At 37.6% G+C, this 19,833-nt stretch overlaps 2 protein-coding genes across 2 annotated transcripts in view; one reads left to right on the top strand and one right to left on the bottom strand.

The window, feature by feature from the left end:
- The window catches only part of nav2b (neuron navigator 2b), a gene marked incomplete at its 5' end in the record, with an annotated part of 65,071 nt that extends 49,741 nt beyond the window's left edge, over positions 1-15,330 (top strand). The window contains 20 exons of the mRNA XM_079604058.1: positions 1,743-1,795; positions 2,184-2,207; positions 2,584-2,658; positions 6,365-6,448; positions 6,649-6,769; positions 6,860-7,026; positions 8,112-8,284; positions 8,976-9,056; positions 9,542-9,695; positions 9,827-9,974; positions 10,064-10,161; positions 10,248-10,343; positions 10,437-10,605; positions 10,704-10,939; positions 11,162-11,316; positions 11,426-11,497; positions 12,173-12,369; positions 12,467-12,585; positions 12,674-12,877; positions 13,580-15,330. Coding sequence (XP_079460184.1) covers positions 1,743-1,795; positions 2,184-2,207; positions 2,584-2,658; positions 6,365-6,448; positions 6,649-6,769; positions 6,860-7,026; positions 8,112-8,284; positions 8,976-9,056; positions 9,542-9,695; positions 9,827-9,974; positions 10,064-10,161; positions 10,248-10,343; positions 10,437-10,605; positions 10,704-10,939; positions 11,162-11,316; positions 11,426-11,497; positions 12,173-12,369; positions 12,467-12,585; positions 12,674-12,877; positions 13,580-13,693 — 2,540 coding nt within the window. The 3' untranslated portion in view covers positions 13,694-15,330. The remainder of the gene's footprint in view (positions 1-1,742; positions 1,796-2,183; positions 2,208-2,583; positions 2,659-6,364; positions 6,449-6,648; positions 6,770-6,859; positions 7,027-8,111; positions 8,285-8,975; positions 9,057-9,541; positions 9,696-9,826; positions 9,975-10,063; positions 10,162-10,247; positions 10,344-10,436; positions 10,606-10,703; positions 10,940-11,161; positions 11,317-11,425; positions 11,498-12,172; positions 12,370-12,466; positions 12,586-12,673; positions 12,878-13,579) is intronic.
- Positions 15,331-15,809: 479 nt separating this feature from the next.
- Positions 15,810-18,676, bottom strand: dbx1b (developing brain homeobox 1b). The gene is made up of 4 exons (XM_079604273.1): positions 18,291-18,676; positions 17,990-18,091; positions 16,438-16,637; positions 15,810-16,335 (listed from the first exon to the last, which is right to left on the bottom strand). The coding sequence occupies exons 1-4, from the start codon at positions 18,646-18,648 to the stop codon at positions 16,045-16,047; spliced, it is 951 nt and encodes a 316-aa protein (XP_079460399.1). The 5' UTR covers positions 18,649-18,676; the 3' UTR covers positions 15,810-16,044.
- Positions 18,677-19,833: the final 1,157 nt, after the last annotated feature.

Genomic DNA, 19,833 nt, shown 5'->3' with positions numbered 1-19,833 from the left:
GTCTAATTTTGGTAAGCGGTGCGAATTGTATCCTCAGTGTCCTGTTCTTATCTGACAGGAGTGGCACGCGGTGTGGTCGTCTTGACCATGTCTACATGCCTGAATGCATTGGTTCCCATCTATAAAAATCCATGTGATTGGCTGATTAGATATTTGCGTTAAATGAGCAGTTAGCAGAACTGGTGTACCAAATAATGTGTCCAGTGAGTGCGTGTGTGTATAAACAAATAATTATTTTCATATATTTAGTAATCATTTTACATGTATTCATTTAGCAGACTCCTTTACCCAAATTGACTCTTCTGACATCACAAGCAAATTGTTAGAGAGCCAACAATATTGATTATTCCGAGTCAACAATATTCATTCAAAGTAAAATAATATAATGGCTTAGTGATAAAAAATAAAAAAAAAATCTAATGTTCTCAAAGTTCAGTGAGACTTTTTTTGTCCAGAGTTAAAACGAACACACAAACACATAATTATTTGTGAATATGCCGTAAAGGGGATTTATAACCTTGTATCGCAATGTCACGTTTAATACCCTACCCTCTCATCCACAAATTATTTCACAGTACCTTTGTTTTTTCAAGCTTGTATTGCCTTTTTGTTCTTTCTAGGTTTTTTGGTTCGGAAACACATTAAGAAAAACATACACGTATACCTTATCAGAAATATACGGGTTGTAACGGTTTGCTGAGGTTAAGCACTTCATGGTGTTTCAGCATGTGCTAGCTTATCCTGCTACTTTTCATGCTTTTTTGCTTAAAGGGGTCATGACATGAGAAACCAAATTTGCCTTGATCTTTTGGTATATAAGAGGTCTTTGTACCATTAAAACGTCCTGCAAGTTTCATAGCTTAAGACGTCCTCCCCATTATAAACGAATCATTTATTTAATCAAGCTCTAAATACAGCTCGTTCTGGATCCATGGTAAGAAGTGACGTCACGGTACGAAGTGACGTACCAGCGTTTGCATATAGACCGCCTCCAGCACAAGACAACTACGCTTAAAGCGCAAGGCAACTACGCTCATTTCGTATCATTGTCGCGCCCGCGCGCTGCGCGCCTCACAAGTGTTCAGTCGACGGACAGCGAGTGGGTCTGTGTACAGGGAAATTACGATGCCACGCAGATGTGCTGTTCCTGGCTGTGGACAAACAACATCTTTGAATACGCTGCGAAAGATCCAGTCGTCAGGGAAAAATGGATGCACTTTATTTTTTGCGGACGTCTCAGTCACGGCAGTGTTAGTTTAAGCGTTTGTTCTATACATTTGAAGGATGACTGTTTTGAGAACAAATCCCAAAATGATTCTGGCTTTGCCAGAAAACTGTTGCTCAAAGATAAGTCTGTGCCGACTATTCTGGGCTCAACGACGACGACGCAAACTAAGTAATGTATTTAAAACTTTAAACTACTTTTTAAATACGCTGAATCCGCAAATCCTCTGGCTGGAGGCGTTAATAATTGATGCATAGGCACTGACGTTAGCCAATCATAACAGTGGGCGTTAACACTGAACTCTTAAAGGGGAAACACCTCCAAAACAGACTGTTTGAATCAGAGGATGAGAAACAGGGTGGGAAAAGGTCATAAATCACTACATTTTAAAAGTTTTTTGTAAAAAAAACTATAGTAATACTATAATTGCACTTAAGGGAACATAATAATAAAATTAAAAAAAACATGTCATGACCCCTTTAATGTTATTTTGACTGTAGTTTTCTTCTCTCCATAGTTCATGGCTCCTCTTTGTCTCTGGTCTCTAGCACGTCATCAGTTTACTCTACGGTGAGTCAAAAGATTTCGAATTGATGATAAATGATAAAGTTTAATGATTATTTAATGGTTAAAGTTTAATGTATAAATTTCTTTCCTCTGCTGATCACAAAAGAAGATATTTTGAAGAATTTTGGTAACCAAACAGTTGATAGGCACCATTGACTTTCATAGTAGGGGGAAAAAAGGGGGCCGTCAACTGTCTGGTTACCAACATTCTTCACAATATCTTCTTTTGTGTTCAGCAGAAGAAAGAAACTCATACAGGTTTAGAACAACATGAGGGTGAATAAATGATGACAGAATTTTAATTTTTGGGTGAACTAAACCGATTTAAGGATCTTCTCTTTACGTGGATGCTCAAAAACGTTTTATTCTTTTATTCCTTTTCCATCTCTAGCCTGAAGAAAAGGCTCAGACTGAGGTGAGAACAGCACCCATCATTTCTTATAATGTAAATTATTGAGTGTGTTGCACATGGGAGCCTGTAAACTGTCCAAAACACTGTTTTTCTCTGCTGGTTTGTAATTTTAAACACACTTTGATGTAACTCTTTTTAAACCCTTGAAAATGTCTGTGTTTGTCATGATGGTCTTCTTGGTAACTGTCCTTGATATCTACTCTTTAATCTCTCTGTTTTATGTCTGCAACCAAAGTTTCTCTTTCATGCTGATCAAGGGCCAGTCTCTCCTTAGCACATTATTATATGAGAAACCACAAACTGGTTCCACATTAGCTTCAGAAATCAGCTTCTAGCAGCATGACTTGTGTTTGAATAACTGACTTTAATGTGTGTTTAGGTCCGCAAGCTTCGAAGAGAACTGGACTCATCACAGGAGAAGGTCTCGGCTCTCACAACACAGCTCAGTGCCAACGTGAGTACACTAGGCAGACGTTTTGGCATGATTACCCACAATACACCTTCAGTACTCACAGAAACGCTTATTTCTTTCAACCAGTTTTCATTATCTGCATAACATAGATTTTGAGCATCAAGGATCATATATGTGTAAAAACATATAAGCAAGTCGAATGTGAGATAAAGCATTGAATTTTTTTTTTATAAAAAGTCATATTGTGAAATGTAAAGACAGTCCCCAGTCAGTAGTGGTGAGAATTTACCAACAGAGGTCCAAGGAGGGACAAACCACAAACCGGCGACAGGGTGTCAGGCGCCCAAGGCTCTTTGATCCACAAGGGCAACGAAGGCTATCCCATCTGATTAGAGTGCGGATCGGGCCGAATTTTTCAGTCCGAGCCCGGCCCGCGTCCGACAGAGCAGTAACCGAACCCGACCCGAGCCCGACAGGCATAAAGATATTTATGTTCGAGCCCGACCCGAGCCCGACAGTTAAAATCCCATTTTTTTCTCATACTAATGACAATTGTACGTTTGTTTGTGTGGAAAGCCCGCTTTTATTAAGCAACTGTAGGAAGGCAATCGAAAATGTCAACAGGACAAGCGCATCAGCGCGCGGAGCAACAAGCGCTCTTAACACCTGGCGCGCGCACATTATGCACGTGTTTCGTTGTCACGGCTACATAAACAAATGTCCGCACACAGGAAGACGGATGTTATGGTAATATTTTACATGTATTTTAATCACAAAAACGAACGTTTGCATCAAGTGAAAGCATCAGGCACATTGGCTACCTACATAATAAGCTGTTTTAAATTTAAAATGTTAAATGCCTTATCGCGCTGATGTGACCGAGCCCGACCCGAACCCGAACATCATTTCTAAATATCTGTCCGAACCCGGCCCGGCCCGTCGGGTACCGGCGGGTCCCGTCGGGCTCGGTTCGGGTATCCATCCTCTACATCTGATCTGATCCAAGCCAACTTAAGGTCTACTGTGGCACATAGTCACGCTAAATTTTAATGATGGTTATGTTGCCCACCGTGAAAAGTGACGATAATGGGCACACAAACTAGACCTTGGAGCAGTGGAAGAAGGTCGACAAGTCTCAGAATCTCAGATCTTAATCCAATTGAGCATCTGTGGGATGTGTAGGACCAACAAGTTCCACGGCGGCTCCGCCTCGCAGCCTACAGAACTTGAAGGATCTGTTGGTGACGTATTGGTACCAGATACCACAGGACACCTTCAGGGGTCCATGCCTCGGCGGGTCGGAGGACCAACCCCATATTAGGCTGGTGGTCATAATGGTTTGGCTCATCGGTGTGTATATATGCTAAGTGGCAATTTTAAATGTTTTTTGGCTTCAGGGAATTGTGGTGCTACCAAAGATGTGGTTCGTAATTACAGAACTGGTTCATGTTGGATTTTGTGCCGTAGTGTTGTTTTGACTTTTGTACACTTTTAACAGTTGGTAAAAGAGTGGTTTAACTTTTGTTCTAGTGTTTTACAGTGTATTGAGTAAGATTGTTTGTAATTTGATCTGCGTGTCATGCGGAGTGGAATTATTTGCTCAATAACAACAAATATGACAGCCCGCATTTGGCCTACACAACCTAATGAATCGTCACATCCTAAAACCCCCATCCATCCGTCAGCTCTCATACAGGCTTCACAAATAAAACTGGAAGCTTTTGCACTTCTGGGTGTTTGTTGAAGTTTTACACACAAATGCACCGACTGCTACTCTGCTTGGACGATAAAAATCCCTTTGAGGAAAATGTATTGAAGGTTATCTGATGTTTGAAACAGCACATGCCCAAACACACACCTGTGACTCCCTCCGATGGAAGTCATCCAGATTTCCAGTCCCTTGATTATCGGCTCATGTTGCATGTTGATACGCTTGTTGTGTTGTGTACGAGCGTGGTTGCTCATTTTTGGCGGCTACAACTGAGCAGAAATCTAAGGTGGACGTCGTCCTTGGTGTCTCAGTTCATCACCCCAGAGATGTTGACAGGCAAAGCTAACCGCACTCGAGTAATTTGGCAGCCTCTGAATTATTACCCATCCATGAGGAGGGTCTGTGAGAGGACTAAACCAAAGCCACTCAGACACCGCAAGAGCCAAGTAAAATGGAGGATGCGAGAACTCAGTGAGGTGGGCTAAAGATCGTGGTTTGACTGCTCTGTTTGTCGTTTTATGATGCTCTTAATGATAGATTTTTTGAGCTGGTTTTTTTTTTCCGTATGATGTTACCTTGAGGGAGTTTATTTTGACGTTTTTGATTGATAATTTGAGCTCTTGAGATTAATCTTTTGTTGTCGTGGAACAGGTTGTGACTCATATTGATGATTTATTCAACTGTGGTGTACGTGCTTTAGTGAACATTACTTTACATTACTTAAGTTTAATTAAATTGCAGTTGTGGGTGTGTTTTGTGGGATGTATATTGTTTATTATTTCACAGCTCTGTGGAATACTTGATTCTGATTGGTCAATCGTGCCATCCAGTGGTATGTTATTCCCCAATAACAACCGGTAAAAACTGATAACACAGGCTCATCCCGCTAACTGAAGTCAGTTCTATAAGCTTGCTAGGAAAAAAATTTCTTCGTGGACGTTTTGTGTTTGGTGAGCTAATAAAATATTAAAACTCAAATCAATATTTTGTGCACAGTTATTTTATTATGTCATTCTTTATCACTCTCTCTTGTCTCATATAAACGCAGCTGCTGCCATATTGCAAAGATTGTTTTGTGCACTGTAATGGATTATAAGATAACAAACAGGTACGATTACGATTTTAAAAGAGTTTCATCTCAAATTAATATCATCTTTAACCATAATTATTTATGTGTAAAAATGTGTGTAATAAGTGGTATGACTGTAATACGGTACAGTCATACCACTTATTACACACATTTTTACACACAAATAATTATGGTTAATTATTTATAAAATAATTAACTCCCTTAAATGTCCATCTAGTTTGTACTTGCCACTTGCTAGCAACTGCTTTCTTCATGGAAGCTTTGCGTTTAAAGACCTAATAAAATATTTCAACTAAGTCAATATTTCATGTCTAATTATTTACTTATGTGGCAAGTATCCATGTAATAAGCGGGATAATGCACATCTGACCGGTTATCGCAGAATAGAGACTGATCACCCTGTCTGGGTTTATTCTGCGATAACATACATTGTTAGTAGCATTATAATAGTATATATTATATATAATTTTATATTAAATTATATTTTATTATTGTTGTTAAATATGTATTATGTAATATATTATAAATACATTTTTATAATACATTACCTTCTATATTATATAAAAATGATGATAATTCTATAGATTATAAAAGTTAATTATAAGTATTATTTATTATATGTATTAGACGTAGTAGTTATTATTTTGTAATTGTATTATTTGTTGAATTGAATGGAGCTTTTACCAGTTTCTGCAGCTTAACAACCCAAGTTCATGCCACAGCTTGTCTTTATCACAAAGCCCAGTCTCACAGACATATTTGGCACTTTTAGATGCATTACTGACAAGCAGCAACCCACATTTTTCTAGAAATGTGATCATGCTTTAGTTGACTGCTCAACATCTGGTTTAACTCTACTACTGCTTTGAGGCTTTGTCCATTTATGGCATTTTGCTTATTAAAATATAACTGATTTACCTTGTAAATGAAATTGTGTGTGTCCCCAGTCTCACCTTGTGGCGGCTTTTGAGCAGAGTTTAGGAAACATGACCATCCGGCTGCAGAGTCTGACGACGACAGCGGAACAGAAGGTGTGTGTGAGAAAGAGCTGCTTTTTAAAATTCTTGTGGGGATGACAATATCTGAAGAAGTTCTCATGGAGATACTCTAACCTGAAATCTGTACCATGTGAAAATGTCCCTATGAGGAAAACAGCATCATAAAGAGTCTAAATAGCATTTTATGTGGTATTTAAAAATAATTTTGTCGTTTAATATTGTTTTATCTGCAGGACACAGAGCTGAATGACTTGAGGAAGAACATTGAGCTCCTTCAGAAGCAGAACTCGGCGACTCAAGCCACCATCAATGGAGTCATTAACACACCAGACCCAACATTAACAAACCGCAAGGGTGAGCTCTCAATGTCTTTAGTACAATAAAATAAACAGCATCACACATTTTTGCCTATGCTTCGTTTTTATTATTCCTTTTCTCCCTCAGTTTCTCTAGACTCTGTCAGCGGGTCGCCTCAGTCCCGGCGGGAGTTGCGGATCCACAGGCAGCCTTCCTCGGACAGCGTCTCCAGCATGACCAGCGCCACCAGCCACTCCAGCATCGGCAGCAACCTGGAGCTCGACGCTAAGAACAAGAAGAAGAAGAAGAACTGGGTAAGTGTTCAAGACTGTCCATCTAATGCATACAGTTCTTCTAAAATAACTTCTTCTCTCCAAGACTAAACAGGCTATTTGGAGTTAGACCAATACTAGATCTGATTATTTTAACCATTTAAAAGTTTCTTTTTCTTTTTTTTCATTTGTTGATGTTTCGTCATCAGTCTTCATGTGGTGGAGGAAATGTGAATACTTTATGAAAGAAAAAGTGTCCTAGTTTTTTAGCTGCCAAAGTCTCTTCACACCAAGGATGATAACTGGAATGATAACATTAAATATATAGTTCTAAAAATCGTTCTAAATATAAAAGAATAGCAGAGTCCACATCACAACTATAAAGATAACAGCACAGAGAAACGATATCGTTAGAAATGCTTTCAGAATGATTTTTGATCAAAACATTGACAGCCAATCAGTGTGCATGTTGCTTTAAAGAGCTTGAGCATTTAAAGGGGCAGACGACAGAACTGCAGCATGTGCTTATAAACAGAACGATATTGTGAGTTTGTGTGAATTGGCCTTTAAAATTGTGGGTTGATACTTATTGGCTTTGTTTATAAGTTTAGAATGAATATCAGTCATCAGTATCATAAATTCATTTGTCCTCTTGCATTCAGGCTGTATCATCTGGGGGAGGAAAAGCACCCGATAACTATGTATGTGATTCTAACCTTGTTGTTATAGTGTTGATGGTGTTGTGTGGTTTTAGAGATGGCACCAGTGTGTTATCACTGGATTTATTCGATTTATGTCGTGTAGATGATCTCCCCTCCTTCAGAATGTCGTAGACTGGATCCAAAACACATTTTTAGATTATATTAAACTCTACCAAAAGCGATTAACATTTTAGCTAAGGTGTTTAAATGTTTTTGTCCGATTTCCCCTGTGCTTTCATGTCATGGTACAGGTGTTTGAGGTAAGATGAGATAAATATCTCCTTCAGAATATCTTTAATATAACCTTTTATACTCTTTGAAAGTTTTAAAGGGATCGTTCTTGAAGATAAACATAAAAAAGGGATTGTAACCACTAGCAGATATTGTGACAAAAGTGCCATAGTAACAGATTTGTTTCTTCCACAGCTGCGGAGCTCCTTTAAACAAGCGTTCGGGAAGAAAAAGTCTCCCAAATCGGCATCCTCTCACTCGGACATTGAAGAGATGACGGACTCTTCTCTGCCATCTTCACCCAAACTTCCATATAGCGGATCGACAGCCTCTTCTCCCATGATACGCAAATCCCACTCCAACTCCCTGTAAGATCCTCACAACAAAATAATAATTGTCATTTATTATTATTTTAATACTTTTATTTTATTAATTTATTACTCTTTTTTATTTTATTCATCTTTTTACTTATTAAAACTACATAAATCTGTTAATAAAATAGTTTTACAATGAACCCAGACTAAACCCATAATCCCTTATTCTATTTTTATTTAATCTCAGAGTGGATTATTAATTCCACAATACAATGTATAATTATTATTATTATTATTTATTACTGTTTGTTTTATTAGTATTATTGGTAGTTATTATTAGTATTATAATACATTTATTTTATTTTTTAATTTTATTTATATATTTTTTTTTTATTATTATTATTATATTATTAATTTGTTATAAATAATCAATTGTATTGACATTTTTTTAAATATCATCTTTCTTTTTGGTGAATTTTCCCTTTAAACCCTCGTTTTGGACGGAGGAAGGATTTATAATAGACAAGCACCATTTACAATGTGATTTAGTCTAGGACTAGGTGGTGTATTTGGAAAATTCCACCCATTTTATAAACTAAAAAGTTTGACACACCGAGATGTTATGTTGCTACTGAGTAACTCTCAATGTGATGGCACTGTCGGATATAACAGTTTATAAATGTCCAATGCAACATGGAACACCCTCAGAGTTTCTCTCATGGTTGATATATGTGTATGTTCATAGTCCTCAACTGTCCTCCCTGCCTGCACATGGGCCTGTCTGGGGCTGTAGCAGCAAGACCATGAGGTCTGCCTCACTGGCACGGTAAAAGAGAATGGCACAAATCATACCAATATTTCTCAATCTCTGATGATCAGTTCCAAGAACACAATGCCAAGAACTGATGTTCAACCAATGACTCCTAGATTAGTCTTTCAGGACTTATTCATCCTGAGCAATTGCCAATTTTAAAACACTGTGTGCCCTGATTCATAAATAATTAAGTATTGCTGCTATTTCTGAATGGAGGTATTCATTCACTACTTCCACAGTTCATTAATAGAAAATTCACTTTCACAGTTAATCATTTTCTGATGGTTTGTGATTTTTCCAAAACACAATTAATCTTAAATTATTGTTTTTTTGTTTGTTTTTTTATATTGCTTGATCTTTTATTTTTATTTTTATTTCTTTGTATTTTTTTATATTTTGCTTTAATTAGTTTTTTGTTTGTTTTTTACTAATGCATTTCAAAGCAATCTTGATTATTTTCTTTTTTGTGTGTGATATTACGTATGTGTTTTTCTCAGGATCTCTGAGTGTACGGACAGCGAGGCTGAAACAGTCATGCAGTTGCGCAGTGATCTGCGCGATAAAGAAATGAAACTTACAGACATCAGATTGGAGGCTTTAAGCTCTGCCCACCAACTGGACCAGCTTCGAGAATCCATGAACCGCATGCAAGTGAGCATCTTCTTAAACACGTCTTTTAAATGCTCTTATACATACTTATTCTTAATTAAACATTCAATATGTTTTGATGTAATGTTACTTCATTTTGTAGAGGTGTCACAAACGTAATTTTATTCTAATAGATTGAGATCGAAAGGCTAAAATTGGAAAATGACAGATTAAAGTTTGAGAGCAGAGGAAGCGGTAGCAGAGCTCCTTCTCAGATGTCCATCTCCCCTTCATCTGTGGGCCTTTCCTCTCAACTCAGCCTCACCGAATCCACAAGCTTAGGTATAAAAGACTTTTCCAATTTAAGAATTATGGTATTTTTCAAAGAAATCTGGCATTATAAACTATTGAAATTCTTTGTTGACGCTTAGATATGTTGCTAGAAGATAGTGGAGATGGAAGTTCCTGGAAAGAGGGACAGCATGTGAAGGTTGTGGTCAGTCTGGAGAGGGATCCAGACTGGAAAGAGGTACAAGTCAAAGACATTTCAGCAAAAAATAACCCAGTGATCCCATCAGTGTCGCTTCAAGCAGTTCTTTGTGTTGCTTTTGGCAGGAGTGTAGACCTTCTCAGTTCCTGCTGGGCTGCATTGGTGTCAGTGGAAAAACCAAATGGGACGTACTAGATGGGGTAGTCAGGCGCCTTTTTAAGGTACAAAAACTCCTTAGTTTTTAGTTAAGTGACATTTGAGCTGAAAACTTCTTCGCAACACAATCACACGTCATGTTTCTATCACTCCAACAGGAATATATCATCTGTGTAGATCCTGTCACACAGTTGGGTTTGAACACTGACAGTGTGATGGAGTACAGCATTGGAGACATCCATCGCGCCAGTGATGCAGATACACCAGAACTCCTGCCCTGCGGTTATCTCGTGGGAGAAAGCGATACCATCTCTGTCAAGCTGAAAGGTACGCTTATTGCTTTTTTTATAAGAAAACATGACACATTGACAAAAGAGGTCTCTGGCAGTTTCCTCATGATGCAAACCCTCTCTCTCCTTCTACAGACTTGTCTGACAGCAGTCTGGACAGTTTGGCGTTCGAGACGCTCATTCCAAAGCCGGTTCTGCAGCGATACATCTCTCAGCTTGAGGAGCACAGACGAATCATCTTTTCAGGGCCCTCTGGCACAGGGAAGAGCTTTCTGGCCTGCAGACTAGCCGAGTACATGGTCCGTAAAGAGGGAAAACAGCTGGAGCATCAAGCAATCGCCACCTTCAATGTTGATAACAAAACTACTAAGGTCAGCGAAGCTGCTTGAATAAATAATATGGAATGCAATAATTTATTAACAGGTTTATATGCTACTAAATTTTTATTGTCAGCAGTGGGAGATTATGGGAAGCTGATTTCAGTCATTTCATTGATTTGAAACACTTTTACTGCTTCAAAAAAACAAGGTTTTGCTTCGAGCGTGTGGTAAATTTGAAGGTTCCTGTAATAAGGTACAATGTGTATTATACAGGAGCTGAAGCAGTACTTGTCCAACCTGGCGGACCAGTGTAAAAACAGTGAACCGGCTGTGGACATGCCTGTGGTGCTCATACTGGATAACCTTCACCATGTCAGTTCACTGGCCGAGATTTTCAACGGGCTCCTCAACTGCAAGAACCACCGCTGGTGAGCAACACACAACAGTTTATATCAAGGACGGATTCTGTTAAAATGCAGATATTTTCATGTTTCACAATATATTTCATTTATATTTATTTGTATTATTTTCTCACAGTCCATGCATCATTGGAACCATGAATCAAACCCCATCACCCACTCCAAATCTGCATCTTCATCATAATTTCAGGTATAATCCCATTCAGACTACAGTGTGATGCTGTTTTAGCATTATTTTCATTATTTATTCATTAGAATTTTCTTTTCATTATATACATAACTAAAATTATATAAATATATAGTAAAATCATTAAAATACCCTTTTCTATTTTTATATTATATATGTATATATATATATATATATATATATATATATATATATATATATATGGGAGGTGATAGATAGATAGATAGATAGATAGATAGATAGATAGATAGATAGATAGATAGATAGATAGATAGATAGATAGATAGATAGATAGATAGATAGATAGATAGATAGATAGATAGATAGATAGATAGATAGATAGATAGATAGATAGATAGATAGATAGATAGATGGATGGATGGATGGATAGATGGATGGATGGATGGATGCAATCAAATATTCAAATAACTTTTGAATATTAATTATATATATATTCAAAAATATTATATATATATATAATTTAAAATAACCTTTTTTTATTTTAAATGAGTTAAACTTGTTTTATTATGATATAGCATAATCTGGAGTTAGCTGGTTGTTGCTATACCCTAAGTCTCCACAAGAGGGCCCACAAGCATTTCTCAAAGATTATTTAGCTTGAGTTTATTATGCATGGATAAAGGTGGAACTGGTCTTATACCTGGTCTCTTATTTCAGATGGGTTTTATGTGCCAATCATACCGAACCAGTGAAAGGTTTTTTGGGTCGATTCCTGCGGCGGAGGCTTCTAGAAACCGAGATCAGCAGTCGTGTGAGGAACGGCGAACTAGTTAAAATTATAGAGTGGATCCCGTGTGTTTGGCATAATCTCAACCGCTTTCTGGAAACGCATAGTTCTTCTGATGTCACAATTGGTGAGTGAGGCCACAGCCAGTCACAATCACCCAGATGCCTACCTGATAGTTTCTCAATTCCTTCTAACAATGGTTTATATAAATAAAATCACCGTAGGTCCTCGGCTCTTTCTGTCCTGCCCAATGGATGTAGAAGGCTCAAGAGTGTGGTTCACCGATCTGTGGAACTACTCCATCATTCCTTACATGCTGGAGGCTGTGAGAGAAGGGCTACAGGTAAGGCCATCTTCCATCATATGTTGTATCTGTTGCTGTAGTAGGATGCTAAAGCAAGCAAACAAACACTTCCCCATGTGTTCTGCAGATGTATGGGCGTAAGGCAGCATGGGAGGACCCGGCGAAGTGGGTGATGGAGAGCTTCCCTTGGGTGGCAAGTCCACAGCAACACGAATGGCATTCCCTGCTGCGACTTCGGCCAGAGGACGTAGGGTTCGACGGGTACAATATATCTCAGGAGGGCAGCCCAGGCAAACAAACTGCTCAGGGAAAATCAGAAGAAGACCCACTGGTACACTTTAAACATAAATTTTAAATTATAGAACCCAAATATCTCTGATATATGTGGCTGTGTGTGTGTCTGTAAAATTCTGTATATATATATATATATACAGTATATATAATACATTTTATGTTTTTTATATATATATATATCTCAAAGAACGATTCAAAATATTAAGAATTTTAAGAATTTAAAATGAAAGATGAAGCATTTAATAATAGATTAATAATAGATTAAATAGATAATAATAGATAATAGATACCAAAACTGATAGAACACTTAATGGGAATATTGCTTCATAATAAATTATATTTAGTAATATTAACACCACAATCCTATTTTTTTCCGGACAAGCAACTTTTTTACTCGGACAAGTGAATGACCGATTTACCTGCCACATGACAAGACTTAATGTCGAGCCCTGAAATAAATAAATATAAATATATATATATATATACACACAGGGCTCGACATTAACATTTTGCTGAATACCATAACGACTGAAAATGTGACTGATTTCATACGACAGTTTAAAGACCTTCTGAAAGATACGTTTTTTAGCTCTAAGTATGAATATGTTAGCCTTAAGGTTATGAATAAGCTGGTGTGTTCCAAAACAATGACAAAATTTGCCATTGATTAAACTATCAATATATATATATTGATAGTTTTTATATTTTACTATGTAATAAGCTGTTCCTATCACCACAGATGAATATGTTAATGAGGCTGAAGGAGACGGCCCACTGCACAGGAACAGAGAGCTATGATAGTGATTCCACCAGCAACAGTCTTGGTGACTCTTCACTAGAATCTACACTGTGAAAGAACTTTACGAAATGGAGACTTTTTAATATCAGATCCGGCTTTCTGTGAATCTACAGGGTGCTGGAAACCTGCAGAACTGGGTGCTGGAAACCCTGAAAAATCATCATTGCTCAGTAAGACAATAATCACCTGAAATACGGGGGAAAACATGCTCAAGGGCTTCAGAGAGCATTATTTCCTCAAATGGACTGTAGATGGCGGTATACGTCTGTTCAATAAGGAGAAAAACCTAGTTCAAATTGAACACTGGTACCAAGTCACGTTTATTTTCTTTCATATTATACTTTATAAAAGGATCTCATGTTGCCTGACTTTAATGCACTAGTGAATTTATTTGGTGCTGAACTTGAGTACAATGCCTTACAATTTTTGTGTAATTGGTTGAGATGGGCTAGCTTATGTCTTAGATTTCTACCTTTCTACAAATACAAATAATGCAAGGACATTACAGCCTTCAAATGATGCACTGTGGGACCTAACAGAGATATATAGTGTAATGTGAACTATATTGTGGTTGCTTTTTGGCACAAATAAAAGAGTGTTTTGATAACTTGTTATCATTAAGCGATGTTTGGAAAAGTGTTGAAAATATCAGAGTGATATTGTATGTTCTATCATTTTGTGCCAGGAGAATATTTGTGTGCCTCTTAATGTTGTACAATAATCTCTATGCAATATTGTTACATTCAAAGAGTATTTAACTTCATCATGACCGAAGCTCTGGTAAAACTTATGTCAACTGAACGTGGTTCTTCTGAATAACAATCTGAATGAACAAAAACCATCACAGACATCCATCAAGAGACAGTGGCATTGTACAATGCAACCTGTTGATATTAGGAAGACATACAATGAAGCCAAAACGGACCTCTCTTTTATAATTCTCATTCCCAAATAATTCTGAGGAACAAATGTGAGTCCTCTTTGTTCAGTGTAAGAGTATGTTTTTCTAAAATACTTGTTGAAGGGAGAAAGACACTTCATGGGGGGTAGTTAGGCACACATTTGAAAAGGTCTGGCACATGGATCCGTGTGATGTGCTTTAGTCTGAATTGAGGGTTAGCGTGTCTAGTGGCCCCCTCGGCAGTATTAATGTGGCAAATATTAGCATGAGATCCAAATGGATTACTGGGAGTTGCTTTATTTAAAAAATTGCATTTTGTTCACCAAGAAAATGTCTGTTTTTTTTGTTGTTTTTTCAAAATGTTAATAATAATAATTTCCTGGAACATGTTTTATTAGACCTTATACAGTATTTCTTTTCTTGTTTGTTTTTCTGTGTTATATCCCGCCAAATAATCTTGTTGTGCTTCAAGTACTACCAAGATTTTTTTTTTTTTCACTTTAAACATCTTCATGTGAAAACAATTGTATAGCCTATTGAAATGAATTTAAATAAAAATAATAAAAGAGGCAAATAGTCTAATTTTCCATAAATTGCAGGTAACAAGTTTTGATTTTATTTGTGTATATTTTCAGTTGTACTATATTTTTGTAAATATTTGCCTCATATTTTGTTGTTGGTGTAGTCTTTAAGAGAAATGGTTTTAAAGTTGTTCATGTTTAATTATCTTTCTCAGCCTAGTGATCGCATGTGACCCTTTTTGCAATAAATGTGATCATTTTCCTGTTCAAATATCAGTGTCTGTCAGTTATTTAGTGGCAAGTTGTCAAGTTATGTTTTTCAGAAGTTGAGGAAGGAGTAAACAAGTCGTCAAATTGTTTCATTTATCATTGGCAGGACTGATAATATTGGGGACCACTACTGGGAAATGTGAGCCATTTCATCTTATCACTTTTTTTTTTTTTTTTTAAGTTTGTTTGTTGAAATGTCCAGACACGCAGTTACAAATATTGCTTGTAAATTAAGAAAAATGTATCTTTTCAATCTAGGCAAAAAATAAATAGAATTAGATGTAAATAACATCAAATTATAATTTCAAGGCAGACAAACACAAAAATGAAATGAAATTTTGATATTTTGCTTTGGATTTTTAATTTGTAAAAAAAAATAGTTTTTTTCACATGTAGCCTATATACATTTTTACAAAAACATCAGTATACAAAATAATATATAAGATTTTTTTTAAGTTAGAAATGTGCGATCTACATATTTAAGATTATAGACAAGTATTCCAAATCATTAAGAAAGATTATAATAATCTTAGTATAAAAATTCCATACAAAATATTCATACAAAACACTATACAAGCTGCAAAAAACGCAGCGGTAACAACATTCTTCCAATCAGTAAAGTTCACACAGCTACCGTGTCATACAAGACAACGTTTCTGAAAGTTTTTGTGCATAAACATAACTCATTGGAAATTACATAGTCTGTTTAATGATTATGACACGGTTATTTCCTCGTCCTCTGATTCTGAGAAGTCTGAGTGCTTGCTGGAAATGGAAGGCGACTTGAAAAGTAAATCTGCGTTGAACTCGTGATCTCTGATTGGCGCGCGCGGGCATTCTCCCAGAGCCGCGTCATTTTCGAACTTTTTCCCAACGTCGCTCAGGTCAGGATTGGGGTTCATTTTCGTCGGCAAAGTTTGTTCCCGGCAACCTCCTGACGACAGAAGCTCTCTTTCTTTGGAATTGCGCCATTTCATTCTTCGGTTTTGGAACCAAATTTTTACCTGACAACAAAGAGTAAGCAAAACATGAGCGCGACCAATTTACCTCAGACATCCACAAAGGTACGATACAAAAAAATATGTTTTTGGACAACTTCAGCTTACCTGAGAGTCTTTGAGGCCAAGTTTCGCCGCCAATTTCTTTCTGTCTGGTTTGCTGATGTACTTCTGTTTCTGAAACATCTTTTCCAATGCTTTGCGCTGCACATCAGAGAAGACTGCCCGTCGAAGCATTCCTCTCCTCGGCTTCCCTCTGGCCGTGAGCGGCCATGCGAAAGTTCCGGGAATGGGCACTGGTGAAGATGCTATAAGAGAAAAAGAAACTAAACAAATTATTTTAAAAGTCGATATTATTAACGTTTCCCTCAAAATAAGCAAATATTGGCGTTTTCTAAGAACAGGAAGTACTCATTGGGCTTGGAATGAAAGTTGGGCTTTAATGTTTTTTTAAACCAGTCCATTTGAGTGATACGAAACGAGGAAGCTAATTAGCACATTGCTTGGTTCCCAAAAGCATTGGTATGGTAACAAGGGCGAGCAGTCATTCAGAGCGCTCCAGTGAAAGATAGAGGTGCTAATGAAGCGTGGACGGTAATTGTGTAGTAATGAACTGACTGAAAAAGGCTTAGGACAGGCCACTAAAGCCATATATTACGGCCACAAAAGAGATTTACACTTAAAAACTAAACACAACGGCATGCCAGGGACATTTTGAGAATACTGATGGCGGGGGACTATGTTTGCCCCCAAATATTTTCATTAAATGGACACGAAAAGCCATTCATACTGCTCAAGTTGTTTTGTTGACGTATTCACACCGCGGTGAAAAGAATCAGTCTATTATCGTTGGTCTGAATGAGTGCACGATCCACAAGGCTATTTGTAGCCCGCATTCACTGGAGTGATGGACATGAAGCTTAAGGCAAAGTAGACCCACTTTTATTGGTTTTCTCTGCGGTATACGTAATAGATTTAGCGTCAACTCACATACAAATACAGTTGTTGTAAACATTAAATTGTTTAGGCTAGAGTAAATTTTAAGTAACTATACAATCCATTTATATTGCTACTACTTGAGACACACAGTAACCTAATTAAGACTACCACACCTTGTTAAGCAATTTTCATGCTGCTACATGAGACCAAAACTTTAGCTTGGACGTCACGTGAAGACTCCCCACACGCTATGTGGTCTTGTGAGAATATTGAAACACTGAATAGAAGCTAATAGGGGAATTAGTCCATGACTGGTAAATGCCTATCAGCAGCATGCTCAAGTCAACGACGGGTCTGTGTGTGGCTGCCCAGAGGGAGCTGACCAATTGGTCATGGTGCTGAAAGCATTGTTGCCAATCAGTAACTAAGTACACTGGCTCGGTGGGAAAAGGCAGCGATGAAGAGAAGCCAACAGTTTGCTTGTGAGAGTGGACCCGCCTTAAATTGGGACCATGACAATTCCGGCTAATTTGTGGATTAGGGGAAGCGGTGCAAAATGTCAGCAGTCACTGCGTTTGCTAAATAGGGCATCAAATTAGCGAGACTGATTCCACAATGTCCTACAAATTCCAGCATTGGAAGCACATTCTGAAAGCCCATCAGTTTGACTGAATTAAGAAGTGACACAGCGATTTTTGTATGAGTAGTGTAGTTGACCCACCTGGGAAATATGATGCTCTGATGAATGGGTGGAATGAGCCGTCAAAACACGGGAACGGGAATGTTTTCGCATTCATCCCGTGCACTGAAGGTGGTGGTGAAACTATGACAGAAAATAAAGTGGACATCAATTAAATTAAGTCAACTTGTACAAGTTGAATGTGACAAAAAAGTAGGCAAATGCGCAGCATGAGTGTCATCGCTATTTTCTTATCATATTTTAAACACAGACAAAATAAGAAAAATGTGACGTTTCATCAATTACATTAAGTTGCTAGTTTATAAACAAATGAGAAACCTACCGTTTCGTGTTGTTGATGCGAGAATCGCATTCACTCCAAACTTCAAGTAATTTGGATCGTTGGAAATTGAAGTTTGTGGAGAGCTTGATCTTTTTGGCAAAGACGTAGACATGGCGACGTGGACAGCGGAGGAGTTGTTCAGAGTTGTGGCTCCTGTGGCCGGAGGAGATGCACTTGGGGACGGGATGCTCCTGTGCATGAAGGTGGCAGGTCTGCTGATCCGCAACAAGTCCTCCACCAGGAAGCTCGAGTGCGCGGTGAACGCCGAGTGGAAAGTGGGAGGCAAGGAAAGAGCAACCGAGGGCCGCAGAAAGTTCGGATACATAGCAGGTGGCGCAATAACACTTGGCAACATCATTGCACCGTTTTTAAAGAAAATGACAGCAAGGAATTCACGTGCTACTACTCTCACTGCAATGGCTTGCGTAGATTAGAGTCCAAGAGGGCAGAATGAAGGAGCTCTTGTCCGTCTCTCTCTCTTCCAGGGGTTTTATAGTGGACCGCTGGAAAAGCCTTTTCATGGGTGACAGCACTAACAATGAAGTTCAGCCAAATTCTCCACGTGAGTTCCGTTTACTCTAGAGGCGACGCGCTCTGATTGGACAGAATAAATTCGGATTGGATTAGACACCACGAGCAAACAGCGGACAACGGCCTTTTACGAAAAAAAAGAAGGTCTATAGTTAGTCATAGTCATAATCATATAGTCATGCCGTTACGAAGATTGCAATAAAATAAAAATACTAAAATGTCTGCTTTGCCTACAAACGCGGTGAAATTATTTTAGGCAATCTATATCTTCAGACAAATAATAAACCATAAATAAATAGATAAAAAAGGAAACCCAAGCTCTGGGAAAACTTGGGTTTAAAGTTTAACATAAAACTTTACAAACAACCTGGTAAATGTATTACTTTATCCACTTTAATTTATTACCTTTTCAAATACAATTGAAAAAAAAAATCTCTGAAAGCTCAAATAGGATTGATAAAAACACTTTAAATTTTAGTTTTGGACCTAATTTATACTGTCTATTGTTTGTTTAAAAATAAAGATACACAAAAATAAGTCAACCTAGGTATCCCTGTTTTCTGGTCATAGATAGATAGATGGATAGATAGACAGATAGATAGATAGATAGATAGATAGATAGATAGATAGATAGATAGATAGATAGATAGATAGATAGATAGATAGATAGATAGATAGATAGATAGATAGATAGATAGATAGATGATAGATGAATAGATCCTGAATAACAAAACTAGACTTTCACCCATATAGTTGAAGGTTCCGTTGGTCACTCTCACATTTTCTTCCATTGAGATACCGAGAGTAAAATAGGAATTTAATTGTGTGAGGAGCTGGGTCAGAGAACATGCTGTGCCACACGTGGATAAGGTTTAATGTGCTATGGCAAAGCACAACCTTTCAAGTTTTGCTGCTGAACCACGGGTGGAAATGGCCAACGCCTACCGATAAAATATATTATAAAACGAGAAAAAGTGCGAACAAAAGGTTGATCCTAGGAGGCTTTTATTGG

This window comes from Phoxinus phoxinus, assembly GCF_949152265.1.
Source record: "Phoxinus phoxinus genome assembly, chromosome: 25".
Classification (NCBI taxonomy): Eukaryota; Metazoa; Chordata; class Actinopteri; order Cypriniformes; family Leuciscidae; genus Phoxinus; species Phoxinus phoxinus.
Note: the sequence above shows the minus strand (reverse complement) of the source record. Positions and strands in the feature narration are given on the sequence as shown.

Coding starts and splice junctions, on each gene's coding strand:
- dbx1b (XM_079604273.1), bottom strand. CDS start 18,648: ATGATGTTGCCAAGTGTTATTGCGCCACCTGCTATGTATCCGAACTTT. Junction 16,638..17,989: donor CAGAGCATCATATTTCCCAG/GTGGGTCAACTA, acceptor TTTCTCTTATAG/CATCTTCACCAGTGCCCATT. Junction 16,336..16,437: donor TTGGCCTCAAAGACTCTCAG/GTAAGCTGAAGT, acceptor CTTTGTTGTCAG/GTAAAAATTTGGTTCCAAAA.